Here is a 12,630-nt window from a genome sequence, read left to right as displayed (position 1 = left end):
GCCTGCCAAATGATAGATCTTTGTTTTTGTTCTCTTTAAACCCGGTTCCATTTTGGGAGGGAATGACAGAGGGATCTGGGGTGCAGAGAAGTATTTCAGAGAGAATCAGTAGCATATGCAGGGTTCCAGAGTGAAGAGAGAGGACTGTTGTATTTGAGGAACTGAAAAAGAATTTTTTAATACCTATGGCTGGAATATAGAGCAGGAAGAGAAGATGGGTCACAGATGAGATACGAGTAGTGCAATAGATCATCAAGTGCTTTTGATCTGTGTTAAGATTGTACCAGCCTAAGGATTTATTTACACAAGCAACATGAAAATTGTATTTTAGACATACCACTCTGGGTACAGTATAGCCAGTGGCAAGTAAAGTGGCAAACTAGAGACAGGTGAGAGATTGTTGCACTAGTGAGTTACTGGATTGGCTCTGGTGGTGGGTAAGTGCTCAAGAGAGTCAGGAGAGAAAGTCAGCAGGGCTCATGAGGGAAAGAGTGAACTCAGAGAGTCTGGTATCTCAGATTCTGTCTTTGGCAACTTGGTAGATAGAAGAACCATGCAAATGGTATTGTTGGTTTTCTTTTTCAGTTACCAATTTGTTTATTTCTAGCATATAGAAATACAGTTTATTTTTTTTATTGTGTAACCTTTCTAAACTCACTTATTAATTCTAGTCACTTTTTGTAAATTCTGTAGGATTTTCTACATAGAGAGTTTCTGATTCAGAAAGTTTGGGAGGGAGCTCCAGTAACATGGGGTGGAGCTCATGTAACATGTTTACATGACAATCTTTCTACATAGATTGTCATGTAAACATGCTTTTTTCTGCGTAAATCATGTCATATGTGAATAGGGAGTTTTACTTCTTCCCTCCCAGTCTTTATTCTTTTTTACCATTATTTTTTATTCTTTATTACATGAAAGCTGAGGCTACCAGGACAATGACGAATAGAGGTGACTGACGGCAGCACACTGCCTTACCTGTTCCCTGTCGTAGGAGGAAGGTACTCAGCGTCTCACCATTAAGTGTGCTTCTGGCCTCTAGAAGTTTTCTTTTAAATCAGTGTAATTGAGGCATAATTTACATAGAATAAAATTCAGCATCCATTCATAATGAAAACTCTTAAACTTGGAAAAGGACCATTCTCACTGTGATAAAGGACATCTGCTGAACACAGGTGCATCAGGGCATTGTAAAACCACAATGAGATGTCACTGAACGTCCATTAGAATAGTTAAAAAATTAGAGTCTCACAATACCACACTTTGGCAAGGATGTGGAGCAATTATTAAGGATTGCTGGTAGGACTTTAAAAGGATACAACCACTTTGGAAAGTAGAGTTTGGCAGTTTCTTGTAAAACTAAACATAGATTTAATATGTACCTCCAAGGAACCCCTCTTTTGGATATTTATCCAAGAGAAATGAAAACATGTTACACGAAACCTTGTACACAAATGATCATAGTAGCTTTATTCATAATAGCTCATTCCTGAATTAACTTTAACATCTGTCAATAGTGAATGGATGAAAAATAATGGTTATATTTTTGCATGATATACTCTATTATTTCATTTATATTAAATTGTAGAGCAAGCAAAACTGGTATATAGTGACTGAAAGCAGATCAGTGATTGCCTGGGCTTGGGGGACTGGGTGCAGAGGGACACAGGGAACCTCTCAGGGTGATAGAAAGAGCTTGGCTATGGACAGGGTAGTGACGTCCTGTACGACTTGCACTGTGTTATTGCGAACGAGTGGATCTGGACCCACAGTCCATACCCTGCTTCCCTTTGGGCAAACGGTTATCTCTATTCATTTCTTTACGTTTGCAACTGCTTCTCTTTCCTGGGGCTTTGGGGTCTTCCTGTGCATGTAGAAGTTGAACTGTCAGCCAGAGTTGAGGTGGCTTTTATATCCGGATTTTAGAGTTAAGCCCTTCTGCTGCCTCCCTCTCTTTCAGGATTTCCTCCTCAATTTTCTGGGTACCCTGCCACTCCTGCCTGAACTCTGTCCACTGACACCTCAAGTTTTAGTGAGGCTGTCCCCTGCCTGGTGCAGGATTTGAGATTGCTCTCAGGCAAAAAACTGCAACTATAGAAATCTCACCCGTTGCAGTTTTTGTTTTTCAAGAATAGACTTAGGTCCAATTTCTTCTGCCTGCTTTTTGTTGCTTTCCAGTGAGTGCCATGAGCAGACAAGAGGTGTTAAGGATTTCTTAGAAGATTCAGTGCTTGCAAGGATTGGTGGAAAAAATCAAATAGAGGAAACCGAAAAAGAATGTAGCAAAGAAATACAGTAGAGGCGGAGAGTTTTCAGGGTCAGGCAGCACAGTTTATCAAAACGATTTGAAACAGCTACGCTGCTTAGCCCTCTTCTCTTTCTCTGGTTCAACGAGGGCAGCAGGTGCAGTTCCCTGTGGAATAAATATGTTTGTGTGTTTGGGATGAAGGTGCAGAGAACTCATTTCTTCTTAGTGATAAAATGAATCTGCCTTGAGAGTCCAAATGAATCATTTGGAAAACTTTTTACAACTAGTAGGACTTAAAGCTGAAGAAACAAATAAATATCAATATCTTTCAATATATCAATTAGGGAACATAATCCAACAAAATAGCAAATTAAATAAGTTTTCTTTTAAAAACCCAAATCCATTGAATATCTATGAATAAACTTTTGACATTAGGGGTGTCAAAATCTATAGGAAGAAAACTATAAAACTTTACAGGAAGAGATAATAGAAGACACGAGTAAATGGAGAAATAACACGTTCAGGATGAGGGAGACTCGCTGCTGTGAAGATTTCACTGGTAAAGTCAGTGCAGTTGCTAGTTAGAATCTGAACTGAATTTTGGGGTGGCATGAGTGAAGTTGACCCTGTGACCCTCAAGTTCATCTGGCTCCATCTTCATGGTTTAAGCCAAGAACCTACGTCCTATCTAATGACGTCATTGAGGAAGTATTACATTTCCCAGTGCTTGTTAGTGTACTCCTAGCTGTGTCAGCCTCACACATCTACTTGTGTATGCAAATATGTCTGCATTTCTGGTCAGGAAGGCAGGCTTTGGGGCACTAGCTGGTCCCAAATTTCGATTTTAGACAGACATTAAAGTAAATGTAATTTATGTTCTTTTTTCTAGAAAGTATGGAGGAAAAAATCACCAGATTGATAGATGGGTGAGACTATGGATAAATGGGTGGATACATAGGGGGAACAGATGTGTTAAGTAGGGGTGAAAACCATCTGATTATTGGCACAGAAACAGATTCCCCCGTCCCACTGAGTCATTCAGCAGGGTTAGTCCTTCACCAGGTATTTTTAGTAGATGTTATATGCCATGTTCTGTGCTGGGTACTGACCCTTCAGCTATAAATCAGATTTTATTCCTTACCTTAAGGAGTTCAAAATCTAAGAAAGGAGATAGGCAATAAAAAAGTAAAACAAATATGTTGCAATTAAGAAAATGTTATGAAGGAATTTAACGTTCCTTACCCGAAGGAAAATAACTAAGTAGATAGGAGCTTTGTGACATACGATACTTTTGATAGATAAGGCAGTCCATGAAGGCCTTTCTGATGAGGTGGAATTTAAGCTGAGACTTAGATAACGAAAGACGTCAGCCATGGGAAAAGCCAGAGAGGAACATTCTGTGCATAAGGAAGCTTAGAATTGAAGGCCCCAAGATGGCATCTTGGGGCAACAGAAAGGAGGCCATTAAGCTGGAGCTCAGTAAACTGAGGTGGAGGAAGTGAGGAGAGAAGTAACACATGATATCACTTACATGTGGGTCTGCAAAAGGGTACAAAGGGACTTACCTACGAAACAAATACTCACAGATGCAGAAGACAAACTTATGGCTACCGGAGGGAGGGAGAGTAGATTGGGAGACTGGGATCGACATGTACACACTCGTACGTATAACATAGATAACTAATAAGGACCTGCTGCACAGGGAACTCTACTCAGTGCTCTGTGGTGGCCTACATGGGAAAAAAATCTAAGAAAGAGTGGATATATGTATATGTTAAAAAAAATTGTGCTAGCCACAGATTTGGAACTGTCAAAACTGAACTGGACACCTATTTTGATTGGTATTTTAAAGCTTCCAAAACGTATCAGGAGTCTAAAATTGCCTCTTTGAAATATATATTTTTAAAATTAACTGAGGCAAATAAAACATTAAAGAAAGACCAATAGAATAAAAAAAGGAAGTAGGGAGAGACCATGTAAGCCACAGTAAGGCCTTTGGACCTTAACATTGAGAAATTATCAAGAGATGTTAAGCAAAGGAGTGAGCCTTTTAAAAGACTACTGTAGCAAAAAAAAAAAAAAAAAAAAAAAAGACTACTGTAGCTTCGGGGGGAGGGAGGATGATGGTAAGAGGCAGAGCCGTAGGTAAGAGGCTGTGGCCAGGGCTGTCCCAGAGACATGGATGGTGGCAGAGTAGATGGTGAAGAATTATTCAATTCTAGGGACGGTTTGAAGGTAGAATTAGTTGGATTGGATATGTTGGATGTTATGGATAATGGAAAGGAAGGATTCATGGATGACTTTCAGCCACTTGTTACTGAAATCTGTTTGTGTGCTCTGCATGGAATCAAGTATGGGTGGTAGGAGGACAGTTTATAAGTAACGATATATAAGCTTATATTTGTGTAGTGCTTTGAAAATACTGCCACGTCTATCACCTCATTTTGGATTCTTTAATTTTTTTAACTGAACGTTGGCAGTTGAAATGTTTTCTGAATTTAGTTATAGTTCGCCTGAAATAGAGCTTAACTGGCATTCAAAAGTGTCGAGACTACTTGAAATTTTCATATACAAAAAGCAGTCCTTCCCCAAACTAAACATTGTCTCTTAAAAAATTAGTATGGGGTGTTATGGGGGGGTATTTTGTTTTTTGTTTTCTTTTTTAAGGGAGTTAAAATTTTTCATAAGAGTAGATTTTCATGATGTGTAGTTAAATTTTGTCTGAATGAGAGCATAAAGCCAAGCATATTTTTATGGAAGATAAAGAGAATTTTAAAAACTTGATAGACTATTATATAATATAGTTAAATTAACAGAATCACTTCATATTGCAGTGATTATTAAGCATTTTTTACTTTTGGAATAGAGGTTATTGCACACTATATAACTTAATGAGAAATTGAAATCAAAATCTTAAAGCACAAGTACATTCAATACTTTCTAGCATAATTTTGTTATATTTGATATGAGTCTGTAATTTAGTGATTCTTTTCCCCCTACCTAGGCCTTTTCAAAAAATGCAATTTTTAGCATTAATCTTCAAATGGAACAGACTTGCAAGAATTGATGTATTAGTTCCTCCAGGAAAAAAAGAAATCAGTCTTATTTATTTATTTTTCAGAGGTGGCTGGATCCAAACAAACCAATAAGGAAGCAGCTAAAGAGTGAGCAAACATATTTATTTGATGTTATACAAGTATACTTTATAAAGATGAAGGACTAATATAATCTAATTAATTAGAACTGCTTTTATTAATTCTAGGAGGATCTCCTTACAGTTTGAACTTTAGAGTCAAATTTTTTGTAAGTGACCCCAACAAGTTACAAGAAGAATATACAAGGTGGGTTTTTATGGAGCATGTTTTTACTTGAAAATATTGTCAAAACCATTATGAAATTTTGAAATTAATTAGGTAAAAATAGGTTACCATGACATCATTCTGAGCTTCCCTGCCAGCACACAGAGTGGGTTCTAGACGTTTCAAGCTAAGTCTCCTCCTCTGTTGGATGGCTGGGAGGGCTTCAGGAGATTGAAACCCCAGGGCCGCCCCGTCCAGCCACAAGCAGCTTCCCGAGCCATATCAATATTAACTTCTCTACTTGTGAAGAATGGTTCAGAAGCACTGCTGTAACTAACTGAAGTAATTAGATGATGCTGCAGTTGTATTCAAGGCATTCTGCATAGTGAGAATTGTCTGCTGTTTTTTTTCTTGTAAAAATATATTCTATATATACGTTATTTCCATGGAGGGGGACATAGGCTTTATAAACTGTACGCCGTTAAGTGTAGGAGTGCTGCACTTTACAGAGCACAGCAGGCATCTTTGTACAGGGAGTTGGCAGAGCGCTCTAGCACGTTCAGGCCTGTAAATGCCCCCTCTACTGGCCGTTGTAGGTCTAGTATTAATTTACAGCTGAGTTTGTTGTCCCTTCTACTTGACAAAGTACACACAAGAGTGACCCAGATGAGCGTTTTGGTAGTGTGTAAATGTTAGGTGAACTGTTTAAGGTGGAAATAGTGGGGAGTGATCACAGTGTGGTAACTGTCATTGTTTAAAAAAACCTGAGTGATAACCTTGTGTATTGCTTGAAAGACAGAATTAGTAATTAGTTTTTTTAAAAAAAGACAGAATTAAAAATTAGCATATTATACCTTCCTTAAGATATAAGAATATAGGTAACACTATATTCAGAATTACTCTGAAAGATGGGCGCCAAATTAAAAACCCACACCTAAAGCCACCTGTAGGTAGGCTCCTAGATGGTAATGTATTGGTTACCCTTTAGAATACTGTGGTGAAGTGGAGAAACAAAGAACTTTTGAGAGTCCTTTTCTGTGTGTTTGTTGGGGGTCAGGCTGTCACCTTTCTTCTAACAGGAGAACTCAGGAATATAGATCTGGGATTAGGCAGTCCTAACATTTGACCCTAATAACGTCCAACCTAATTTATCTTGAAAAGCCAAGTTGTATCATGTAAATATTTAGTTTAATATTGTAGCTCTTAGTCAGGTTTTGTTGTTGTTGTTAAATAATTAAAATAACAAGATCTTTTATCTTAAATAATTCTCAGTGGAGTCAAACTTTCCCTAATTTTGGAGGAACTTCAAGGAAACTACTCTCAATTACTGAAAATTGTGAATTATAAAGGATTTTAAAATGCATTTTTTTTTTTTTTTTCCCCCGGTACGCGGGCCTCTCACTGTTGTGGCCTCTCCCGTTGCGGAGCACAGGCTCCGGACACGCAGGCTCAGCGGCCATGCCTCACGGGCCCAGCCGCTCCACGGCATGTGGGATCCTCCCGGACCGGGGCACGAACCCCTGTCCCCTGCATCGGCAGGTGGACTCTCAACCACTGCGCCACCAGGAAAGCCCAAAATGCATTTTTTACTAGTACTTGTAACTGGAAATCAAGTAACAAAGTATTCCATTATATATATTTATGTAATTAGATTTTTAAATTATAAGAAATATTTGTAAATAAAAGACCAATAATTTTTAATTGGATTTCTAATGTATTTAATGCTTATGAAAAGTTTGTTCACATAAGCAATTAAAATATTATCAATTGTAGCCATATTCATAATTTATTTCACTCAGAAAACTGTCTTTAAATTTCTTAATGAGCTTGAATCTGTTGGTTCTTTTATGGCCTGTGTTGAAAACATAACCAAGGAATAAATGTGTCTCACTGATAATTAAAGTCAAACTACCTTCATGAAGTAGAATAAAGTAAAATCACGTTTGGTAGAAATTGAGCAATTGTGCTGTCCATCAGTCTAGAATATTATCTTTGTTCTGCCTAGAAAGAATGCATTCTTTCAAAAATCCTTTATGATGGAATGTCCTGGAACCTTGTAACTGGCGTTGCTTGGTAAAATGGAGTGAAGGGCCGATCTTATTTTTATCACCATTGTGCACATCAAGGATTCTCTACCCTGATTACAAGTTAGAATCACTTACAGGGGAGCTTTAAAACGTGCTGATGCTTTGGCAACGCCCCTGGAAACTGATTTAATAGGTCTCAGATGGGACCTGGGCATAGGCTTCCAGGTGATTCCACGGTTAAAAAAATACTCCTTTAAAACTTTAGTGCTTGGGTAGCCTTCTTGTTGTGGTCATGATTAATAGTAGGATACCCTTAGCCACAGTTAGCGGCTAAATTTTAAGGACTAGTTTAAACCCCACAAAACAAGAAATTACTGCTACACCTCCTTGCCTTGAGATTCTATTTTGGATTAGTGGTGAAAAAAGAAAGTAGTCACAGACCTTTCGTCAGGTTAAATGTCATTTGTATTAACAGGTGCTGGCGTAATTAGAATTGGCATTTTCTTAGGAGTCATCAGAATACAAATGACATTTCTTTCATATCTTTTTAGTGCTTAGGTGTACTCAGTACGTAATAGGTGTTTAGTGCATGGTATGTTATTGTATTTTTTTTTACAGCTTAAACGTATTTCTGCATTTAGCTCAATCATTATTAATCTACCTTAAAGGTCTTAATTGTCTTTAAAAATTGGGCTTTTATCACCATATATAGGGCCCCTGGGATACATATACCAGGCAAGTGATGTTACTTCCTTTTTACAAATAGAGAAACTAAGGCTCCACCCAATTTTAAGTAATTTGCCAAAGATCACAGGCTGGTTTAGCTTAGGACTTTTAATTCCAGTTTCTGCTCTATCAGTCCTTACTGCTTAGTGTGTAAATCAAATTCAGGAAACATAGGTGTTATTTGTGTAGGATTTACAATAGTATGTCAAGGATATACACATTTCAATCCTAACTGTAAAACTTTCCCACCAGGGACTTCCCTGGTGGTCCAGTGGGTAAGACTCCAAGCTCCCAATGCAGGGGACCTGGGTTCGATCCCTGGGCAGGGACTAGATCCCACATGCCACAACTAAGAGTCCACATGCCCCAACTAAAGATTCTGCATGCCGCATTGAAGATCCCAGGTTTCACAACAGAGACTCGGCGCAGCCTAAATAAATAAATATTTTTAAAAAAAAAGGACTTTCCCACCAGAAACCTTTAACTTTTAATTATGAAGCCAAGTAGGCCAGATAGAAATATGTTGTCTTGGATTGAGTACATAGATAATAGTGTAATACTATGTATTAAGCCTAACAGCGTTTATATACTTCATTCATTAATATATGAAGCCAGGGTATTTGTATCAGCTTTTTTTATCTGATTCTCTGAAAACCTTAATTACATTCTTTGGTAATTTGAATATTGTCATGGAACTCTTTAATGACTTTAATCAGCTAAACAACTAAAATTTTAAATAATTTTTGGCTCTTGGAGTATGTGAACTTTTTTTAGTTGGGTGAAATGAAGGTCTTAAGATTCTCTGTTTAAACGTTAAAAGACACAAAATTGTATCTTCTGCCAACGTGATACAGCACAGGGGACTTTACCCAGGCATTGATAAATCTATGAAGGGATGACTACCCACTAGCAAGGACAGAAGGGGAGTGCCATCTTGTAAGCAACTTCAGCAGTCTTGTTACAGGATACTTACATTTTTGTTGGTTTTAAAGGAAATTGGGTACTTGGCAATTTTAATAGTAGAGCAATAGTAGGGAAAGGAACTTACCTTTTTTTTCTTTTCTTTCTTTTTTTTTTTTTTTTTTTTGATCAAAGAGAGCTTTCTTAACCCAAATGAAGATGGAAAGTGCTTTTCTACCATTAGCAGCTTCCTGCTGCCTGACGATACGGTGATCAACACATAGGCCTGTCCTTGCAGCTGGCTTCCTGGCTCAGCTGAAAGAGTGATTTTCTTTAGTTGGTCCCTAGTGTTGCTACTGTCAGCTCTTCTACGTCTCTGACTTAAGTTTTCTGTGCTTCCCAGTTCTACTTTCTGCATACACCAATCTTTAGAGTATTTGTTTTTTTGTGTTTTTGGGGGGGAGGGCTCTGCATTGGGTCTTCATTGCTGCGCGCGGGCTTTCTCTAGTTGCGGTGAGCAAGGGCTACTCTTCGTTGTGGTGTGCGGGCTTCCCGTTATGGTGGCTTCTCTTGTTGCGGAGCATGGGCTCTAGGCACGTGGGCTTCAGTAGTTGTGGCACGCAGGCTCAGTAGTTGTGGCGCACGGGCTTAGTTGCTCCGCGGCATGTGGTATCTTCCTGGACCAGGGTTCGAACCCGTGCCCCCTGCATTGGCAGGCGGATTCTTAACCACTGCGCCACCAGGGAAATCCCACTTTAGAGTATTTCTCCCTAATCTCCCTCAGCCATGTAATTCTTAAATTCGTGAAAGTTTTATAATAGAAGCTAGGGAAACAAAATATAAGTATCAAATTTCATTTATCAAAGAATTCTAAATGTTTGGATTCATGTATTTATGAAAGTTTATCTTAAAATATCTTTACGTGGGCTAGTATGCATATTATAAAAGCAAATACTTAAATATTTCAGTTTTATTTGTTAATGTAAATATACAGTTTTTAAAACTCTAAATGTTATAATTCCAGTAAACGCTATCTTTTTTTTTTTTTAAGGTACCAGTATTTCTTGCAAATCAAACAAGACATACTTACTGGAAGGTGAGCTGTTTTAAGTTTTTAGTAATGGGCTTTAAAAATACTTCCAATTCTGTATTAAGTAGTTCATGATCATTGCAGACAGATTATCTACTGAAAGATGGCTACATGTAGCATGAACTCCTTTCATCAGATAAGTTCATTACTTAATAGTTAAAATGTAAGTCACACAGAAACTTCAAGTGTGAATAGTATAATATAAATTATATTGCTTTTAAAATTATTGTGTTTAACCTTGAGTTATTTTCTGTTTCATTAGATTGCCCTGTCCTTATAACACTGCTGCTCTTTTGGCTTCATTTGCTGTTCAGTGTAAGTATCAGTCCACCTTTGGGCCAAATAGCGTGTGATTGCATGGTCTCTGTTGGTAGTACGGCCTTTAATGTATGAGTTTTTTAAACATATGTTACTATGCAGAAAAAAGTGACTACACAGAAAGTGTAATGAAACATCCAATTAGTTAGCACTTACTTTGATTCCTGAAAATAATTTTTCTGAAGTTGTTTAAGACCTAGGAGAACGTTAAATGCATTGTTATAATTTGCTTAAATGGTAACAGTAGAAACAAATATTTTACTTCCAGAAATATAAAGGAATTCTTGACATTGCTGATTTGGCTATAAAACTTGAAAAATGTGTTTATTGAAGTGTGAATATTTTCTTTCCATTTATTAGCTGAACTTGGAGACTACAATCAATCAGAAAACTTGCCAGGCTACCTCTCAGATTATTCTTTCATTCCTAATCAACCTCAAGATTTTGAAAAAGAAATTGCAAAACTACATCAGCAACATACGTAAGGATTTACTTACTTTTCTGCTTACTTGATAAACTTCTTAATGGCATCTTTTCTAGAGAAATGTTTTAAATTATTTCTAATGTGATTACTTAATGTAGAATAGTTACTATTATATAAAATAGTATGATTACTGTAAAGAAATGTAGGTAATCTATACTAAAAAAAATCATAGACTATATGAGGCTTGTTTTCATGTCTGTTAAGAAACACAAAGCTGTATGTAAACAGACATGTATTGGCTATTACACAAAGTCGCCAGTTCTTTAAGAAGGAATTTTAGAATATTAGTAATATGTTCACAATATACAGTTCAATCTACTTAGCAATTCTTTCTTAGTTTTTAGCTGTGTGAAAGGAATCTATTCTGTTTGGTAATGAGCCAAGAGAAGAAAAGGAACTTTATGTAGTACTAAATTAATAAAAAAAAAAATTCTTTTAAAATAGTAGCATTTTTTCATTTATAACAGTATTCAACTTTGATATTTTATGAGTCTGATTTTCTGTGACATGAGTTTTCAAGAAGAGGCTTATCGCTTGGAATAGAAAATCATATTGTTTCTTGGTTCAGAGTTCAGTTTTGCTTTACCATACAATTCAAAATACTCATGGAGGAACTAAGGCAGTGTTACATATTGGCTGAGAATCTGAGCTAGACTCTAAGAATCTGAGCCAGACTCATTTGGCCTCGTTTGAAATTCTGATGAGGCTACTTTACTTACAATCTTGTAACCTCAGCCGAATCACTCTATGTCTGTTTCTGTTTCCTTACATGTAAATTGGGGATGATAAAACTATCTACCTCTGGTGTTATTATAAGGATTAAGTGAGTTTATATATACAAAGTACTCAGAACAGTGCTTGGCACATAGTAAGCACTGAAGAAATATTAGCTCTTATTAATAAGGAGACTCACTTTCATTCGGTAATGGCCCATGTGTCTACAACATGTTGGCAAACTATGGCCTGTTGCCTCCTTTTGCGTGGTCTACGAGCTAATAAAAATGGTTTGAAATAGTTGAAGAAAATCAAAAGAAGACGAACATTTTGTGGCACATGAAATTTTGAGAAATTCTACTTTCAGTGTCCTTACATGAACAGTCATTGGAACACAGATTCCCTCATTGGCCTACACATTGTCTGTGGCTGTGTTCACGTAACAGCAGAGCTGAATTGTTGCAGCAGAGGCCATATGGCCTGAAAGCCTGAAGTGCTTACCAGCCAGCTATTTCCAGTAAAGGTTTGTGGACCCTAATCTAAAACAAGATGACGGAGTGAGAATTCTATCAGACCGGCTTCATGTGGTGTGGGGGCTGGTGTGGTCTAAAAGCAAATGCCATTTATTATGAAAGTCCGACACATTGCATATCTGAACCAAGGGTTTGAGGATAAACCAGATTTTTAAAAAAATTTACCAATAATGACAAGTCTGTTTCTGTCAGGAAAAAGTTTGTACATTTCACAAGGTATTTATTATATATTTCTGTTTGCTTTAAAGAAATGGTTCTGCAAATTTTTAAAGAAAGAAAAAATAGAATCAT

The 12,630-nt window shown here is 37.2% G+C and overlaps 1 protein-coding gene across 1 annotated transcript in view; it reads left to right on the top strand.

Moving 5' to 3' along the window:
- PTPN4 (protein tyrosine phosphatase non-receptor type 4) overlaps positions 1-12,630 on the top strand; it is a 186,426-nt gene that overhangs the window by 78,129 nt on the left and 95,667 nt on the right. Inside the window, exons 4-8 of the mRNA XM_067742354.1 lie at positions 5,370-5,412; positions 5,511-5,589; positions 10,252-10,296; positions 10,553-10,605; positions 10,969-11,089. Of these exons, the coding sequence (XP_067598455.1) occupies positions 5,370-5,412; positions 5,511-5,589; positions 10,252-10,296; positions 10,553-10,605; positions 10,969-11,089 (341 nt within the window). The remainder of the gene's footprint in view (positions 1-5,369; positions 5,413-5,510; positions 5,590-10,251; positions 10,297-10,552; positions 10,606-10,968; positions 11,090-12,630) is intronic.

This window comes from Pseudorca crassidens, chromosome 6, assembly GCF_039906515.1.
Source record: "Pseudorca crassidens isolate mPseCra1 chromosome 6, mPseCra1.hap1, whole genome shotgun sequence".
NCBI classification, from domain to species: Eukaryota; Metazoa; Chordata; class Mammalia; order Artiodactyla; family Delphinidae; genus Pseudorca; species Pseudorca crassidens.
The sequence above is the reverse complement of the archived record's forward strand: the minus strand, read 5'-3'. Positions and strand labels throughout refer to the sequence as shown.